At 34.5% G+C, this 19761-nt stretch overlaps 1 protein-coding gene across 14 annotated transcripts; it reads left to right on the top strand.

The window, feature by feature from the left end:
• The first annotated feature begins 588 nt into the window (after positions 1 to 588).
• Positions 589 to 19394, top strand: LOC113042581 (dystrobrevin alpha-like). Of its 14 annotated transcripts, none has more exons than XM_026201535.1 (24): positions 589 to 790; positions 4162 to 4229; positions 4599 to 4679; positions 4796 to 5009; positions 5156 to 5241; positions 5851 to 6005; positions 7125 to 7230; positions 7387 to 7553; positions 8572 to 8696; positions 8842 to 8850; positions 9018 to 9101; positions 9539 to 9604; positions 10464 to 10556; positions 12541 to 12628; positions 12909 to 12997; positions 13076 to 13189; positions 14299 to 14395; positions 14502 to 14522; positions 15569 to 15761; positions 16520 to 16609; positions 16684 to 16756; positions 16853 to 16949; positions 17959 to 17996; positions 18084 to 19394. In XM_026201535.1, exons 2-23 carry the CDS (start codon positions 4196 to 4198, stop codon positions 17974 to 17976), a joined length of 2100 nt encoding a protein of 699 aa, XP_026057320.1. In that variant the 5' UTR covers positions 589 to 790; positions 4162 to 4195; the 3' UTR covers positions 17977 to 17996; positions 18084 to 19394. The 14 variants fall into 14 exon arrangements, with proteins under 14 accessions (XP_026057320.1, XP_026057315.1, XP_026057317.1 ...); XM_026201530.1 differs by lacking the exon at positions 589 to 790 and adding an exon at positions 1907 to 2738 and having other exon boundaries at positions 9542 to 9604; XM_026201527.1 differs by lacking the exon at positions 589 to 790 and adding an exon at positions 1908 to 2738.
• Positions 19395 to 19761: the final 367 nt, after the last annotated feature.

The following is a 19761-nucleotide window of genomic DNA, read 5'->3' as shown; positions in this document are numbered from 1 at the left end:
CGTATCAAGTTTATTCAGGGTCTGAGTGATGAAAAGTTTTAGGACCATTGCGCCGCGCCACAGTGAAAAAAAGAAAAGGAAAAAAAAAAGGGTTCAAAACGTATATTTATATATAGCTAATATACATATAGATTTAATCAAGAAAAAAAAAATATTTTGCCCCACAAAATTTTGCTCATAACCTTTTGTCTCATCAAAATCAAGAAAAACACATTCTACTGATATTTATCAATATTTCTGCAAGGTTTTATTTATTTATTTATTTTTTAATATTATTAAACCGTACTAAACCAGACACAAAAGACAAGATTCAATAAGATACAGATTCAAATACAGATTAATAATATGTAACAATGGAATACCTTTTACATTTTTTACAAGTTTAAAAGACGTAATTAAAAGAAATGAGAAATACATTTGGACAGTCGACATTTATGAATAAAGAACCTGTCGTTCAGGATAATGAAGTTTAGAATTGTTCTATATTTTTGTCTACTCATAATAAATAATTGGTTTCACATTTAAAGTTATCACCAGAGCACTGATGGTTGTCTTCAGTGGCGAGATTCCGCATTACGTCATCGCGAGAAGCGCATTACGTCACATCAAAGCAAATGAGCAGCAGAGGTCTGAGATCCGCGGCGCTCTCTGAGAGTCTGATGCGAACGAAAACAGACTTCTGTCTTCAAACGCCGAAATTCTCGTCGATAAAGCCCATTTTAGTGCAGATGGGCTTCAGTGAACGCAGAGGAGCTGAATTGAATCCCGTTTTGGCGATGACAGGCGTTTGGTGAGTAGCAAGTGCACAGAGCTCGAGAGCTTCAATTCATTGTGAACGCTCCACAGTACTGAACAGGCACGATGCAGACTCTGCAAGTATGATATTAATAGTGTGTATCTGGAACATCATTTCCTCAATCATCGGATGCAGTGCCAGAACTATGATATTTAGCTGTATGAATTGTGGTAATATTGAAGTACTCAAATTCTGCTTATTTCTGCATGCGTAATTTATTTATATAATTACATGCATTTGGTTGAGGATTGGTTTAAATGCAGTGAGTGCGTGTTGGTTTACTGTTTTACCTAATCAAATTCCCCTTAGTTAGTAAATACCTATCTTAATAATTGCCTTTATACTGTAAACATAAACATTGTTGCCATCTGATTAGCATTTTCTGTACTTTAAATGAAATTTGAATAGTAAGACATTTGGAAATAGGTTATGTTAGGGTCTGCATGCACAGACATTCAATCTGTGTTCACCAAAAGTTATTTCTTCATTTTGTGTGTAATGGTATGAAAATAGACTGCATGTTGTTTTTGAAGTGCATCATTATATTAATCAATCTAATAAAATGCATGCAGAAGACAACATTATAATGACTTTTCTGTAAATCATAGTCTGAATGGGCTGCGAGACTTTACCCAGAGTTCTGTGCTGCTTCATGGCGGTACCATGACAATCAGAGCATACGGACAGTTACTGTGTCTGATTGGTGGAAAAAGCAGTTAGGTTGAGTAATGGTTCACTTTGCTGCGGATAGAGTTCTCATGGAATCCAATTCACAGCTTTCACAGCAGCCCAAGACAGAACTAAATGTGCAAAAGTAAACAAAATCTCTTTTCACTCAGACATTTGAATTGATTGATATTTCCATAAACTGCATATTTAACTGCATATAAAATTGGTAAATAATGGCAAAATGTGATTTACTTACTGTATGTGTGTATTTACTATTATGAATGGCTTATATATATATATATATATATATATATAAAATACACAAATATATAACAATTCATATAAGATATAAATCTAAATAATATAAAAACAAACATATGTACGCATATATTTAATTTCGGCCTGTATTAATGTCAGCTTCGTCTGTTATCTAGCAATGGCTTTTCTCAAATAGATGCATTATGTGGTTTTGGAAAAATGCAATAGCATTAGCTGCTATCAGTTACTCCCATAGACGGTTTAATGCAAGTAATCCAGCACTAATTACTCGGTGAAGATACTCTGAACAGCTGCTTTATGTAGAACATGACTTTGTCCTCCAGGTCAGATCTGTATGTCTTATATGCCAACCGACTTCAAGGGTGAGCCAAATCAAAAACCACTATTTTATGTTTTTCATTCAACCTGCCATGCTAAATAAATCACCCACAGAGAGTGACAAAAAAAGGAGTCTGGCTCAAAATGCCTGGATGCCACTGACTGTCCAAAAGGATATTTATAGGCTCGGAGATCCCAGAGCCACAATAAAAGGAGAAAGAGAGAGAGAGAAAAAGATTAGAAGACCGACTGTGAAATATGGGATCTCTCTAGAAATGTCCCATTAGAGGGCTTGAATTACAGTCTTCTCTAGCGAACCATTCTTGCGTAGCCTCATCATTTTGCCTAATAATTTCACACAGAGAGTCTTTAAACTGCAAACAACTCCACAGGCCGTTCAGGCAGGACCAGGCCTAGGGTTAGGAGACGGAACAAACTTGCAACCAGATCTGAACCAGCCGTCTAGGCCCAACAAGAATGTGAGTCTCGCTCATTGGAAGTTAAAGATAGAGGTGACACATGCTGGATCCTGACTGGCTCTTATTTCAGTCGGCTGCCAAGAACTCTATGGGCCACTTTTGTTGATTCGACCAGACGAAAAGCTTTATTAAAAGTTGTGGACTTGTTGTGGTCGCTCATAAATAAGCTAGAAGAGGATCATGGTGCTTTCCGAAGGGTATCTGCTTTGGGTTTTTTTCTGTGTTTTTGTGATAGTTTGGCTCTTTTTAAAGCATTAGTTTGTGTAGATCTCATCCAGTTGGTTTAACATGATAGATGCGGCGTTGAAACAGTAAACCAAAACACTAAATTACGCTTAATTACTCTGTGGGAGCTTGTTTATCTCTGAGGTGAGATCAGTAGGGTAGATTAGTGTCATGTTACTGATGGATTGATTTTTTGCAGTGCATTCTGGATATTTTTCACATCCACAGGTGAATTTGATATTGATGGCTGGATTTGTAGCGCTTTGTCCCTGTGAACTCTTGGATCTCTGGGATTGTGATTGAACATTCCTTAAAGTTAATTGAGCATTAAACGCTTTGTGAAGGAGGGAGTTTAACTTCATGGTTTAAGTTCAGGTGCAGTTTTAAAGAGGAGGGAAAACCTTATTTTAAAGCTTCCTCAGAGCAACATTTTGTCATGTTTTTATGAGATGCAAGTGCATGATGGTAAAAAACTATTTACTAAGACATTGGTTGGATTTCTTTTTACACTGTAAAAAAAGTATTATATCTATAAATACAGTGTATACACACTACCATTCAAAAGTTCAGGGTCAGCACAGGAGTTTTTAGAAAGAAATTCATACTTTTATTTAGCAAGGATGGATTAAATTGATAAAAAGTGACAGTATAGACATTCATAAAGAACCTCGAATAAAAAAAATATTAAGCAGCGTGATTCTTGAGCACCAAATCAGTGTTATTAGAATGATTTATGAAGGAAAATACAACATTATTTTTTAATTAAAAAAGCACAGTCTTGGTGAGCATAAGAGACTTCTTTTGCAAACATTAAAAAATACTGACCCCAAACTTTTGAACAGAAATGTACAAATCTACTGTAAAAAAAATGATTTTGCAAGTTATAAATACAACAAAATTATTAGAATTCATTTTAAAAAGAAATACAAGCTGCAGACAGCAGGGAAACACAATGGTAAAAGTATGGATATAATTGTGTATAGTTAGAATAACAAAGTAAATAGTATTATCAGCTTTTAAAAGGGAGGACAACATTCTTCCTGTATCTTTTGTTGTTGACGTCAAAGGCTGTGTGTCCATTCAAACTTTTCATCTACCGTTTGATAGAGGCAAATCACATTAGGCAGATGCATCGTGGATGGTTTGTGTATTTTTAGTTTTATTTTGAGAATTAGATTTTTTCTGTCAGTCTTTTAAAATATGAAGAGGAGAAACTTTGAAGAATGGTGTAATACATTATAGATGTTGTTTTTACCCACAATAATAGTTAAATAACTTTGTGCAAATCTGAAGACTAATTGCTCAAAAGGTCTCATTGCAGCCCCGTTTGCCGTCACCGCTGTGGGACGCCTGTCATACTGCGCTTTTGTTTTCTGTATGTGTGATGTTTCACAGAAAGATCGAAAAGTCAGGCAGCTACAGCAGTGCCATGGCAGACAGAAGACAACTGTTTGCTGAAATGCGTATGTATTCCTCTTTTTTTTACTTCATACTCAAGCTATGAGATAATGGTGAAAATATTGATAAGTTTAAAGAATTTAATACTTTTATTCGGAAAGGATGCATTGAATTGCTCAGAAGTGACAGTAAAGACATTTACAATGTTACAAAATATTTAAAATACTGTAAATACAGTGGTTTTTCAACCTAGCCAAGCTGTTCAGTCTAGTCTGTTTTGCTGGTGGTAGAGAGGTTTTAGGATTTTGAAGCTTGGTCAAAGCCTCCTAAACAACACCTTGACTATCTTAAACCAGCTAAAATGTCTTTGGCTGATTTAAGCTTTATGTTTTTCCATGTACGTTCATTAGATGTGATGTTTTTTGATCTCTCAGGTGCACTCGATCTGGACTCTATCAGATTGGCCACATACAGGACAGCATGCAAGCTGAGATTCATTCAGAAGAAGTGCAATTGTAAGTGTGCAGGTGTTTCATGCAAAGATTTTACATTACGCCATTTAGTATTTACTGTCATTTATGTTTTGAAAATGATGCATTTCCATTTGACATTTGTTTTGTGCTTCTTGCAGTGCATTTGGTGGATATCTGGAATATTATCGAGGTTTTCCGGGAAAACAGACTCTGCGCCATGGACCTCAGCACAGAGTTCTCAGTGTCACATTTGCAAGCAATACTGTCCAGCATCTTTTCCCAGCTAAACAAGCGCTTGCCCACAACCCACCAGATCAATGTTGACCAGTCCATCTCATACCTCCTCAACTTCCTGTTAGCGGCCTACGACCTGTAAGGAAGTTGCCTTAAATCTGTCTGAATGGATGACATATAGTATTCACATATCTTTAAAAGTAGAAAGAAAAAAAGTTCATTTGAAGCTTCATTTCCTGTATATGGCAGCTTTCACGAGGACTCTTCATTGTGTCTTTTTTTAGGGAAGGAGTGGGAAAGATCTCCGTTTTTGTGGTGAAGATGGCCCTGGCTGCTCTCTGTGGAGGGAAGATTTTGGATAAACTTAGATGTAAGTTTCACTTTGGATTTGCCTTTGAACTGATGTGTGTTCAATGGTTTGATGCTGATTAATGAGTGCTTAAGTGAATGGACTCGATTAATCATTCTATCATCATTTTAAAGGTCAGAGCAGCTGTCATTACTTGAAAGTCACTTCTAGCCATGAGGCATATTCGCCTCTCATGACCTTGTCAGTGTAGCTAAAGCTTCTCTTTCTGGTGAATCATTCCTAGTAATGTTCAGAAAAACTGTTCAAAACTGTTTGGGGTTGGTAAGATTTTTTACAAATAAATTTAAAGTCTCTTATGCTAATAAAGGCTGATACTTTTTTCTGGGATTTTTTTAATGAATAAAAATAACATTTATTTGAAATAAAATTTAAATAATAGTTTTTTCCTACCTGTATCATGCTATGCTACCTGGATCTAGAATAATTTAGTTTATAAAAAAAAAAAAAAATATATATATATATATATATATATATATATATATATATATATATATATATATATATATATATATATATATATATATATATAAATTAAATTAATGAAAATGAGAATTAATTTGATGAGAAATGAGAATTGATGAAATTGATTGCTTGTCTTTTTTCCTCAAGATGTATTTTCACAGATATCAGACCCAAACGGAGTGATGATCTACTCACAGTTTGACCAGTTCCTAAGAGAGGTACTCAAACTGCCCATGACGGTTTTTGAGGGACCATCTTTTGGTTATACTGAGCAGTCCACAAGAACCTGTTTTCCACAAGAGGTTTGAAATGACTCTTAATAATAAAATAATAATAATAATAAATTATTAAATCTATTTCTTATTTATGTAAGCTGTCGGACACAATCATTCAAATCATTTTTTTTTTTTTTTTTTATTTAGTATTAAAATGAATAATGATTCATAATTAATAATAATTCAACAAGGATGCATTAAATGAATCAAAAGTGACACTAAAGACATTTATAATATTTCAAAAGATTTTTATTTCACATAAATGCTGTTCTTTTGAGCGTATTTGAATGATTTCTAAAGGAACACTGAAGACTGGAGTAATGATGCTGAAAAATCAGCATGGCATCACAGGAATATGTTACATTTTACAATATTATACAGTTATTTTAAATATTCCACAATATTACAGTTTTTTACTGCATGTTTGATCAAATAAATGTAGCCTTGATAAGCATAAGAGACTTATAAAAAAACATTAAAGGGATACTCCACCTCAAAATTTAGATGTAGTCATTAATCACCCCCATGTCGTTCCAAACCTGTTAAAACTTGTTCGTCTTCGGAACACAATTTAAGACATTTTGGATGAAAACCGGGAGGCTTGTGACTGTCCCAATGACTCCCAGGTAAATTATACTGTCAATGTCCAGAAAAGTATGGAAAGCATCGTCAGAATAGTTCATCTGCCATCAGTGATTCAACCGTAACGTTATGAAGTGACGAGAATACTGTTTGTGTGTGAATAAAATAAAACTAACGACTTTATTCAATATTTTTGTTTTCTTCGCGTAAAAACAAAACAAAGATGAACAAAGCTTTTATTGGTTTGGAACGACATGGGGGTAAGTGATTAATGACAGAATTGTCAATTTGGGGTGGAGTAACCCTTTAAATGATCTTAAAATCTTTTTTTTACTTATTTTATTTTTTTTGCATGGAGGACAATACAACAGGTGAAAAGTTTCACAGTAAGCAAGACTTTACAAGTAAGCAAAGCATCCAGTTGCAAATAGCAGCGTCCTTGCAGTCAACATCAAACACCATTCACAATTTCTTTTGAAAATGTAAAAAGCGAAACTGTTTTTCTCTTGTACGCACATGGTATTTATTTGACTCATTTGTTTACTAACTGCTGTCCTTCCTCAGAAAAAGGTCTCGCTCAATGTGTTTCTTGACACGTTCATGTCAGATCCTCCTCCTCAGTGTCTGGTTTGGTTACTGCTGATGCATCGGTTGGCAAATGTTGAGAACGGTGCGCTTTAAGCATGTTTATTTCATTTTTATAGCGAACCATACATAGGCTAAGCGATATGTTAGTACTTCCTTCAGCCATTCATAACTTAAATGAATGACAAATATTGTGACAGCGTTCAATTAGAAATGTTGACTTGATTTCACTCTTCTCTAGTCTTCCATCCTGTGGAGTGCTCCTACTGCCACAGCCAGAGCATGATGGGATTCCGCTACCGGTGCCAACAATGTGATAATTACCAACTCTGCCAAGAGTGTTTCTGGAGGGGCCATGCCTCGGGAAGCCATAGCAACCAGCACCAGATGAAGGAGTACATGTCATGGGTAGGTGAACGGCCATGTGGGAACGTGACTGTGAGTAAGTGTCAGTGACGGCACGAGTCCTGTCATCCAAACAGCCTTTGACAGTGTTTGCCAGAAATCAGAAGTCAAATCACTTTATGACTTTACACTTAATCTAATTTGAACTCTATGAGCATTGAATTAGCCACTCCGGTAGAATTTACTTTTCTTTTCTTGTGTATGGGAAGAATTTTTCATGTTTTTGAAAGAAATGCTCAGCAAGAATGCATTTATTTGATCAAAAATACAGTAAAAGCTAATGAATATCATGAAATATTATTGCAATTTTAAATAACTGTTTTCTATTTGAATATATTGTAAAATCAAATTTTTTTCTGTGATGTACTGCTGTATTTTCAGCATCATTACTCCAGTCTTCAGTGACACATGATCCTTCGGAAATCATTCTAATATGCTGATTTGCTGCTCAAGTAACATTTCATGATACTTCATGATAAAAAAAAAAATCTAAGTTCAAAATAACAGAATTTATTAGAAATATAAGTATTTTGTAACATTATAAATGTCTGAGCAATATAATGCATCCTTGCTGAATAAAATTAGCTATTTCTTTAATAAAATCTGACAGATTTCAATCTTACAGGGAAATTAAATGTGGAAAACTGCTGAAAATAAATACACACTTATTTTCCACAATATTTACAAAATAAAAAATGACCATTTTCTACCCCGTCTCTGACTATTATAATTAAACGTATTATTTATTACAGTACCTATAAAACCTTTAAGTAATACCACTTCTGATATTCTATGAGTATGTCTCCATAAACACACACACACACACACACACACACACACACATATATATATATATATATATATATATATATATATATATATATATATATATATATATATATATATATAAAAGAGCAAAGAAAATCCTGATTTTCAAAGTATGGTTCCATTAAACATATTCCTGTATATTTGTATAAATCTTGTCTCTTCTGGTTCAGTACAGTCCTTTATTTTTCTCCAGAAATCTCCAGCTAAGAAGTTGTCCGATGCTCTCAGTAAATCTCTGAGTTGTGCCTCCGGTCGAGAGCCTCCTTACCCGACGTTCTCCGAAACATCCGAGAAACCACTCAACCTCACTCATGTAGTGTATGTAAACTCAGACATCACCATATCCAACACATTTTGCTTGAATAATCCTTTTACGTGTAAAATGTATTACACTACATGTAACATAAATTATGCATGCTAACATTGTCTTGCGTTGTGGTTTTGCTTTTATGCTGCGAAACAGGGACACATGGTAAGTAAAGTGAGATGAATAGTTATATATTCTCATGTTATATGATTTCACAATATTTTGATGGGGGGGGGGTACTCATCTTAGACGCACTGTAACCTATGTTTGACACGATGCAGACAGACACACTTTTATTGCAGTGCCTCAATTGTTGTTTGCATTTTCTCCAGGCCTCCCCGACCTGCGACCAGTGGAAGTGAATTCATACTCTCTCACACCATGCCTTCCTCAGGAAACCCTTACTCCAGCAAAACGTGAGGCTATTTAGGAGTATGTTTACAAGCATGAAACTGAGCTTAGATCATGTCTGTTCAGTAAGACAGGCTGCTAATAAACTAAAACTATTACTATTTTGTTCAATAAAACGTGAAATAGAATAGATTTTAAATATTGTATGCTTCAATGAAAATTAGAAATATTTTCTTGGTGACTAACTGAAATAAGCTGAAGTACTAAAAATACTTAATTAAAATCTTTAAAAAAAACTTATAGCAATAATGAACTAAAACTTAAAAGAAAACTGAAATAAAACTAAATTACTAAATTCTATAATAGTATACCAATTCTACTAAAATACAGTAACTGCTGTAAAGATGTTCTGATCTCTTTGTGGTGTGTTTTAAACAGGTTTGTGTAAGTATATATGTGTTGCCTATTAATTAGTTTTTTATGTCTCATTTTGGGTAAAAAGAGGTGCTCACGATGAGACGAAGCAAATATTTTCCCGGACGACCCCAGATCTTTTAAAAGGGAAAGGGTAAGTCAACCTGGATGAAATAATGTCACTATTATCTGTTGTAAGCGCAACAAGTGTATAAAGGAATAACAAGGAGTAAATATCATCTTGTAATGGGATACATGGGACTGTTTTGAGTAGATGCAGATGAAAACAAGGCTGTGAGGGGTTGAAGAACAGCTGTTTAAGGTTTTATGTGGTTTTGTACCTGATTGGCTTTGGTTCAGAAAATAAAATTAATGTTGAGAATTTGTCCTTTATCCATTGCAAATTTATAAAAGACTAATTTGGATACTACTTCCATCCCATGCATCAAGTTAAAGGAATAGTTCACCCGAAAATTAAAATGAGCTGAAAACGTAATCACCCTCAGGCCATCCAAGATGTACTGTAGATGAGATTGTTTCTTCATGGGAAAAGATTTAGAGAAATGTAGCATTATATGATCCTCTGCAGTGAATGGGTGCCGTCAGAATGAGAGTGCAAACAGCTGATAAAAACATCACAATAATCCAGTCCTTTAACTATCTTCTTGTCAAGTGAGAAGCAGCATGTTTGTAAGTCTGATTGGACTCTCAATCTGACGGCACCCATTCGCAGCAGAGGATCCATTGGTGATGCTAAATTTCTCAAAATCTTTCCCGATGAAGAAACAATCTCAACTACATCTTGGGTGGCCTATACTTTTTCAAAATTTACATTTTTGGATGGACTATTTCTTTAAATAAGTCATCTCAACTCTAACTGAAGTCTATTTGCATTCTGTATTATAACTAATGCATTCAAATAATGCATTATTGTATAGTGTAATCGTAAGAAGACGAGAAGATCGTGAGGCCACATTATTTTTCATCTCTGTGTTTGTGAAACATGGTTTCAGGGTTCAGTACAGCCTCGATATTGCGGATAGGCTCGCTGATGAGCACATGCTTATCGGACTTTATGTGAATCTCCTCCGAAAGGACCGTTCATGGTCAGTGTGAGCTGTCGGTCTGCTGTGGCAGTCTTCTCCCTAATCTGTTTTTAGAGCTCCAGGGTCACCATGTCAGTCTGGTAATACCCAGAATTCTGTGTAACATTGTTAATATCAAACTATCATTTGAGGAAACAATGGAGGTTATTATACAGTTTTAATGTATCTAATATAATCTCTGCATTTTAGAAAGGACATCAGATGTGGGATGGTGACTGTTCTGGTCACAGTGTTGTCTTGTGTTTGCAGCTTGCTAACTTGCCAAGCTTTTACTGTGTTTAATCAGTGTGTTTACTCTGTGTTAAACATACTAGATTTCACTGCTATAGAGCACAGCAGTCAGGAAGTCAAAATGCTCTTGGTTTTCCCCATAGAGAGATTTACTTTTAGCGCTAATGTATTAACGTTTCAGTACAGAACTACCTTGAGGGTTTATAGAGATAAAATATGCTTCTATAGAGTGTGATCATATTTAATTGCTGAACTCTCAGAGAAGAATTACACAACCTGTAATCCTACATTATATCCAGATTTCACCAATCAGAGAAGTTGCTGTTGTACAATATAAGTTTTATAAATGCATGAAAGTGGTTATATATATCTATATATAAATTGTTTATTCTAATTATGTCATTCCAAATAGTAGATAGTGTTGTTAGCAACACCAAGGTTATGAGTTTGATTTCTATGGAATCCATGTTGTCAATGCAATTTCTTTTCTGATAACTATAACCATAATATTCATGGGATGAGAAGTCCCTTATTATTCTATTTGTATGTACTTTCGTTCAGATTTTCATGCATTTTTGCTACAAGCAAGCACATGTTGCTATGATTCTCTTGAGCGTGTATTGGTCAGGTTCATGGATTTTTAATTGGCTATGGTGAAAATGAATAGAAAGAATACATCCATAACTGTGCTGCAGAAAAAAAGTGCTGATCACTGTAGCGCTCTGTTGCACCAGATGTATGAACACAGTAGTTCAAAATGAGAACTATTAATAGCATCCCTTTGCCTACTTAAACGAGTCCATCCCAAACTCTAATTTGCCCTATAATTTAGAAAAATATTTTGTTCCCATCCATTATTCAAATAGTATGTAAACCTTTAATTTGATTAATATATGACAAATATGATTGATTTTTATATACAGGCTTTTTTGTGTGTGTGAATTTTGTGTAGAAGTGCATGGAATTTTTGGCAAGATTCATGTCTATTTGATGTGCAACAACAGAAAATACACAAGCAATTATCCATTTTCAGCTACTAGTATTTAAACAAGGAGCTGATTATGATGGATCTCAGAGTCACCAGTATCTCTGAATGAATGGCTACATTTGTTTTCTCGCTAGGCTAAACCCTTAGCTATGGTTGTGTTTCCCAGCAAAGGTTTCTGATATTATGATTATCCTTGCTTTGCTTGCAGTGCTTTTTTGGGAAACTGGGGCTCTGTGGTCTTTGTGATTTGCTTAGATCCTGAAATGTGTTTACAGTGCTGGAAATGCTATCATTTTTGTGATTAGGAAAGTACTGGTGGATAAGTTCTTTAAAATGATCTAATTTTGATTCACAAAGGCTCATTTTACTTCCTTAAACTTCTCTGTATATTAAAAAAAAAAAAAAAAAAAACAGTTGGTAAAACTGTGCATTTTAAAACAAAACAAAGTTTTGTAGCTCTATCCTTCATGCATATGTATGTAAACTGTGTACACGCGTGCACACACACACACACATACACACACACACACACACACACGCACACACACACACACATACATGAAGGTTAGTGCAAGAAAACAACAAAACTTTGTACAGGATGAATGACTGAACCACTGGTTTGTTTACTTTTAATGCTTGAGCTTTGCATAGGTTACTAATATATATATATATATCAGTATATATAATATTACAGTAAGTTCTTTTGTCCTTCTAAACTGGTAACTATAAAGATGACCGAGCTCCACCCTTTTCTGTGATTGACAGTTTCCAGGAGAGCTGTAAAACCCAAGATGATGAGCACTTCCTCATTGCCCGTTACGCCTCCCGATTGGCTGCTGATGGAGCTGCAGCGGTAGGACAGCCAATCAGAGCACTTGCTCAGAGAAACATTCTATTATTCATCAAATATTAATACCATACTTTTGCGAAAACTGCTATAAAGTAAATCAGACAAGATTGTTTTTTTTTTCTTTTCCATTAATAGATTGATGGCAATTGGATTGTTTGGGAAACCTGTCTGAAAAATTGTGCTCAGAAATTACACACTTCTTCTTTAATTATAACGAATATGTGAAAATAAATAGATGTAAACAACTCATTAACCTTGTATACAACCTGACAACTGTTAACAGAAGACCAGAGTCCCAGCGGACATCTCTCTCTGTCTGGACTCCAACAAACAGCAGCGACAACTTATCGCCGAGCTAGAGAACAAGAACAAGTGAGTTTGAGTCGGTTTATTTTAGTAATGCAAACTTTGAATCAGCATTCTTACAATGAATAAATTGTGTGTTTTCAGGGAGATTTTGCAAGAGATCCAACGCCTGAGACTACAACATGAAGAAGCTTCCCAGCCTCCGTTAGACAAAAGCCAACAAAACCCAACGCTACTGGCTGAACTGAGACTGCTCAGGTAAACACACCTGCGCGCACACACACACACACAGCGTACAGCCGTGAATCAGACCTGTAACCTGATGGGATGTGGGGAACAACAGACACTGATGGATACGAGATAGACAGCATTGAAAGTGAATGTAACCTGATCATGGCTCTTCTGGTGAATGAGTGAAAGCACTTTAAAAGCAGTTTGCAACACCGCGCACGGCTCTTTCCTGTTTGTGAACATCACCAGTTCAGATGTGAAAGAAGAACTGAGAATAAACACTATAGTTTGTTTTATAAAAACCATTAGAAATTAGATCTGACCTATTATTGATAGTCTTCTGCAAATACCGCAGTTAAGAATATGATTCCCAGGAAAGAACTATGGTAAATGTATATTATTATATCCTTAAACACCAGCTTTGGTTTCTAAATGTGTCTTTATTTCTATTTTTTATAGTTAACACCATAGTTTGTTTTAAGCTATTTTAATATTTATGGAAATTAGATTTTAGCGGTCTCCTATTGATAGTCTATTGGAAATACCCCAGTTAAGAATATGATTCCATTCCATGGTAAATGTTTATATTATGGATTATAAATTTGTCTTTATTACTATTTTCATAATAAACTTGATAGATGGTTTTGTAAAAACCATAATACATTTTTAGAAATTAGATTTTACCTGTAAATAAAACCTACTGCTAGTACCATGTTATAGAATATGGTTCCTAATTTATATTTATGTTTATTTTTTTTAATAATTCAATTATATACATTTTTATGTGTTTTATGTTGTTTTTATTGATTGGTATTTTTTTTTTTTAAGTAGAAAGCATCTGATACAAACAGATTGGTTGAATTGTTATGTTGCATTATGTATCTTATTCATAAACTATCCATAAACTGACATAACCAGGCATTGCTTGTCTCTACACTCTACAAATTGTGTTCAACACTGAAGGGGTGTGTGGGTGTGTTTACACCATTACCTAATTTGTATGATGTATTTAATGTGGTAAATAGCACATGGAAATAGTGTCAAAAATCAGGTTGTTCATGGATCCGCAATGTTTTTTGGTTAATGTCAAAGTTATATTGATAACAGCATGCTCTCTTTGTCTGACTGTGTCTCAGGCAGAGGAAAGAGGAGTTGGAGCAGAGGATGTCGTCCCTTCAGGACAGCCGTAGAGAACTCATGGTCCAACTAGAGCAGCTCATGCTTCTGTTAAAGGTGAAGATCACACACAAACACACAACAAATGATGATGACATGATTTTATAAAGTGAAATAGAAATGCAGAGTTCCATGTTAATGTGCTGAACTACTCCATCTACAGGAAGAAGAGCTAAAAAGAGCCGTAAGTCTCAGAGTCTAGTAACAAAACTGTGTGTTAATATACTTCAGCTGATTTGAGATTAACTGTGTGTTGTGTGTCTGTTCTTCCTAATATTAAACCTATGAAATGTTTGTGTTGGTTGTGTCTTTGGCATCCAGAACTTACATTTGTTCATTTAGCATATCACAAATCTAAATAAATGCATGCCGTCAGACAGACTACATATGTGACCCTGGAGCACAAAAACAGTCTCAAGTTGCTGGGTTATATTTGTAGCAATAATCAAACATACATTGTATGGGTCAAAATTAGAAATTTTTATTTTATGCCAAGAATCTTTCTAATATTATCTAAAGATCATGTTTCATGAAGATATTTTGTACATTTCCTATTGTAAATATATCAAACTTTCAATTTTGATTAGTAATATGCATAGCTAAGAATTCATTTGGACAACTTTAAAGGTGATTTTCTCTATTTAGTGTTTTGTGCACCCTCAGATTCCAGATTTTCAGACAGTTGTATCTCGGCCAGATGTTGTCCTATCATTACAAACTATTCATCAGTGATAGCTTATTTATTCAGATAATATAATTCTCAGTTTGGAATAGTTTACACTAATGACTGGTTTTGTGGTTCAGGATCACATTTGACGTTGTCAGTTACATACTCTACATATTAATAACATATTAATAATACATTATGATGTGAATTATTTTCATTGTTTGTGCTATAGACATGAATGATTGGCAAAAACAAATCTAGTATTATTAATATTTTTAATCAGCCTTTAATGTATTTTAGATTTGTTTTTGTTTTTTGACATTTCTATTTTTTTTTAAGTACTTATAAAAATTATTTTCAGTTAGTTGCCAAGGCAATATTTCACATTTGAACTTAAATTGACATTTAAACTCAACTTAAAGTAAGCTTTTCATCTGATGTTTATATTTTAATTAATTGCAGCTTTATTTCAATGAATAAAATAGATTTTTTATAATTGATTTTATAAGCAATAACAGAACAGGTTTAACACTGCTTTTGTATAATCTCTTTTTGTATCCTAGAACCAGGGCCCTGGCCCCTCCCCTCGCTCCTCCCCCAGCCACACCATCAACACATCCATCCAATCAGTGTCTGGCAATACCACACCCATCCCCATGCCCGTCCAATCAACATCCAGCAATACCACCCCCAGTCAGACACCTCAGGACTCGCTCATGGGCCTGGGAGGAGAGGTGCAGCAGGCCTTCACTCAGGGTAACAAACCTGTTCCTCTTGTGCTTTCAAAATAAAACACTGGAGAGTTTATTCAAAAATAGATGAAATACACCAGAGCATACAAAAGCAAAAATGTGAGATTTGCATTTGTGTTCAAGCATTAAAATGGATTATGCAGCAACATAATTATTTTGGAATGAGATTGCGTTTCTAGATTCCATTTAAAAACTGCTTTTGTTTATTTAGTGATTTCATGGAAACCACATTGAACCCAAAAGCATAATTTAAACTGAGTTAAAGTGTGTTCTCAAATGCACTTATCTTTAAATCAAAACCATACATTTTTAATATATTAAGTAAAATTATTACATTTTGAAGTAGCAACTATTAAAAAATAATAAATTAATTTTATACCTGAATAATGCATATTATGCTTCTAGCCAAAAAATATAAAAAATAAATTAAATCAATGATTTTGAAAGAAGTCTTATGCTCAAGGATGTTTTTATTTCCTCAATAATACAGTAAAAACAGTAAAATAGTGCAATATTATTATTGTTTAAAATATCTGTTTTATATTTGAATAAACTGAAAAATGTAATTTATTCCTGTGATGTAAAGCTGAGTTTTCAGCATCATTCCTCCAGTCTCCAGTGTCACATGATCCTTCAGAAATCATTCTAATATGCTGATTCACTGCTCAAGAAACATTTCTGATTATTATCAACACTGAAAACGCATTTATATTTATATTAAAAAAATATTAAATATAAAATAATTGTATTTCTTGATTAAAGGCTCCAGAAGGAACTTCAGAAATGATCTCCTGGTAGCTGCCGACTCCATAACCAACACAATGTCTTCATTGGTGAAAGAACTGAACTCAGGTAACATCAGGTTTATACACATGTTTGATTCTAATTCTAGAATGAGTCATTCTCTGATGTTGAACCATGTTTAGAGGCGGGGAGTGAAACAGACCTCACGTTCCCATCATCAGACGTTCTCCACGCCAGGGGCTCTCCAAGATCAGGGTAACAAAAACAGCTGCTGTTTTCACCTGCTAACGGGAGAATCCCGTGCTGTCCAGATCCCCTGGGTGCGTGTTAACAGTGTTTCTGGTCTCACAGGGCAGCAGGTAAGCTGGAGTCTGGGGATTTCTATGGACACGATCTGGAAAAACAGCTGAACAGAGAGCTGAAGCTGGAGCAGGACAAGAACGTCCTGGTGAGACACTTAAACATATACAAAGGCCCACAAAAAAACTCCTTCTAGGGGATTTCAAAGCAAAAACAGTAATGCAGAAGAAAGATCAGCTTCTGTCCAAATGAATATGTGTACCAGAGCATGTGGTAAACACTGGAATACGCAAATCAATAGTCATCGTTTTACCCCTATTTATAATCTTTGCATTATTATGATGCGAAAGTGGTAGCAAAATTTGCATCATAATAATAAAATGTTGCTTGAGCAGCAAATCAGAATATCAGAATGATTTCTGAAGGATCATGTGACACTGAGGACTGGAGTAATGATGCTGAAAATTCAGCTTAGCATCACAGGAATAAGTGACATTTTAAAATATATTGTAATAGAAAACAGTTCTTTTAAATCATAATAATATTTCACACTAGTGCCGTTTTTACTACATTTTTGATCAAATAAATGCAGCTTGTGAACATTTTTAATGCATTAAAAACAAAATAAAAAATCCTCAAACATTTGTCAGCATTATTTTCGCCTTTAAATTCAATAATACATGCAACAAGCGGTTTAAAACCCCCAGAAAAGATAAATAATATCTCCAATGTTTCTGTATTCGCACCCATATTGTCATCTGCCCCAAAGCCATTTTTAAGCAGCAAACTTTGGATGAATGTTCTGGGAAATATGCCAACGGTGTGCACTGCATCGTAAATCAAATTTGATTTCTTTTTAATTGCCATAGAAATTAGAAGAAATAGAAATGAAGTATCCATTAAACCAAATGGATATTTCATTGTAATGAACATATCCCCGGGCTGCTTCCAGGCACCTGTTTTTGAGTGGCGAGATGATGTTCATTTTAACCGTGCATCTGTACAAACATTGCAATGTGCCACAACTATTACCCCAAATTCCTTCCTACACACTTCTTCCTTCTGATGTATGGTATCAAATCATTTTAGCGTGGTACGGAAAGCCTTATGAGGAACACTCCAGCAATTCAGTCTTTTTTCTATTCTGTTTTTTCCAGGTGACTTTACAAGAATAGCTGCGTTGTAATAAGCAATGGTAAGTATGTTTCAGTTGAGCTGTGTCAGATGCAGTACAGCGGTGTTTGATGGTTCAAACGAAGCTTTTCTCTCTGTCTCAACGCAGGGAGGAAGATTGAGCGACTCTGAAGCACTGTGCAACCAGGCCTTGAGCTGGAACATGGCACACTTCTGAAAACACAACCCAATCTATAAATATAGAAATATATTTTTAGAATCTACAAGACGTTTTAAAACAAAACTGTGAACTGACTTTGGAAACGACAAATAATGGAGCTGTCTACAACACCGCCAGTGCCATAAATCCAGTGATTATGAGATGTGTTCGGTTTGGTTGATTTCTGTGTGTATCTGTTCAGACTCGTACTGTATTTAAATATCTGTTGGGTAATGAGGGGGTGATCTTTAATGAAGCTGCTATCTTTACAAACGACACTTTTATTGTACATCAAGAGCATAACAGCCTGACCTGATGCTCTTTTAAAGCATATATAGAGAAGGATTATGTTGTAGTTTCAGTTTTTCTTTGAGAGTGGAAGGATTTGAGATTTTCTCATAGTGTTTGATACACAAATACACTGCCTTAGCTTATCAGACTCTGTTTATTTTAATAGATGGATAGGTATGTGTACTTTGTTGCAATTTGATAATATTTTAAGACATACATCTTAATTAATAAGAAGAGTCCAGAAACAGGTGAATCTCATATGTCGCCAGTACTTTTTTTTCACTGTTATTTGAACCTCTTTTTTAGGTTTATTTAAATTTCCCCCAAAATAAAAATGCATTTGCATGAAGAAAATAAATCCTGTTTTTCTCACATTGACAATTAAATCAAATTAAATTAAATCAGCCTAAACTGATTAAATAAACAAAAGCAGTTTTTAAACGGAATCTAGAAACGCAATCTCATTCCAAAATAATTATGTTGCTCTGATGTATTTAATCTATTTTTGAATAAACTCTCCAGTGTTTTAAGAAACAATAAAAAACATTTTTTAGACAAATATATGAGACCGCATCAGACACTACTGAATGTGCAGTTATGTTGATAAAGGAGCGAAAAGATGCATATTTTGGTGTAAGATATGTTGATCTCTAACAGAACTTTACTGCTTGATTTGATTTCTCAGTGAATATGATTCCTTGTAAAGACCGTCTGTAGTAGACGGGTTAAGGAAGACTGGGTTGGCTTTGACCATCTCCAGACTCTTTCATCAATGTGTTTTCTTCGATATGCTACTGTCACACTGCAGCGCTCACATTCTTCTCATGATTTACTCAGACAGACAGAACACCAGAACAACAACAACAACAACAACAACAAACAGCATCTGCACCCTGCTGTCAACCATTGCACTTTTCAGTGATTTTGCATGGAACTAAAGAAAAATAAAACTATGTTGTACAAGTATCATCAAGTGTCCAAATGTCATGTTTAATATTATTTTATAAAGTCGATATCTGTCTCTATATTAAAACTTTCATTTCAAATTGTGTTTCACACAATGATATTTTGAATTCTCATGTGTTAATGCAATATACAGAACGGCCACTAGATGTCCTTGTTGACCCCCCCCCCCCCCCCCATGAGAACCAACGTCACATTAGGATAAAGTTAACTTAAATGTAAATTAATCAAATTTAATTTATGAAAAAAAGTAAAACATAATATTCTTAAAAAATATTTAATTTAATAATTTGGAACGTTCTCACAACTTTAATAATCGAATTACTATTAAATAAGTATTTTAGCATTTAACTGTTTTTTTTTATTTTTTAAA

This window comes from Carassius auratus, chromosome 24 (assembly GCF_003368295.1).
Source record: "Carassius auratus strain Wakin chromosome 24, ASM336829v1, whole genome shotgun sequence".
Lineage (NCBI taxonomy): Eukaryota > Metazoa > Chordata > Actinopteri > Cypriniformes > Cyprinidae > Carassius > Carassius auratus.
Note: the sequence above shows the minus strand (reverse complement) of the source record. Positions and strands in the feature narration are given on the sequence as shown.

Bases quoted from the DNA above. Each gene is read 5' to 3' on its own strand.
- LOC113042581 (XM_026201527.1), top strand. The intron at 12,629-12,908 runs GTAGGACAGCCA...AACTGTTAACAG, and splicing joins CTGCTGATGGAGCTGCAGCG to AAGACCAGAGTCCCAGCGGA. The intron at 13,190-14,298 runs GTAAACACACCT...ACTGTGTCTCAG, and splicing joins GCTGAACTGAGACTGCTCAG to GCAGAGGAAAGAGGAGTTGG.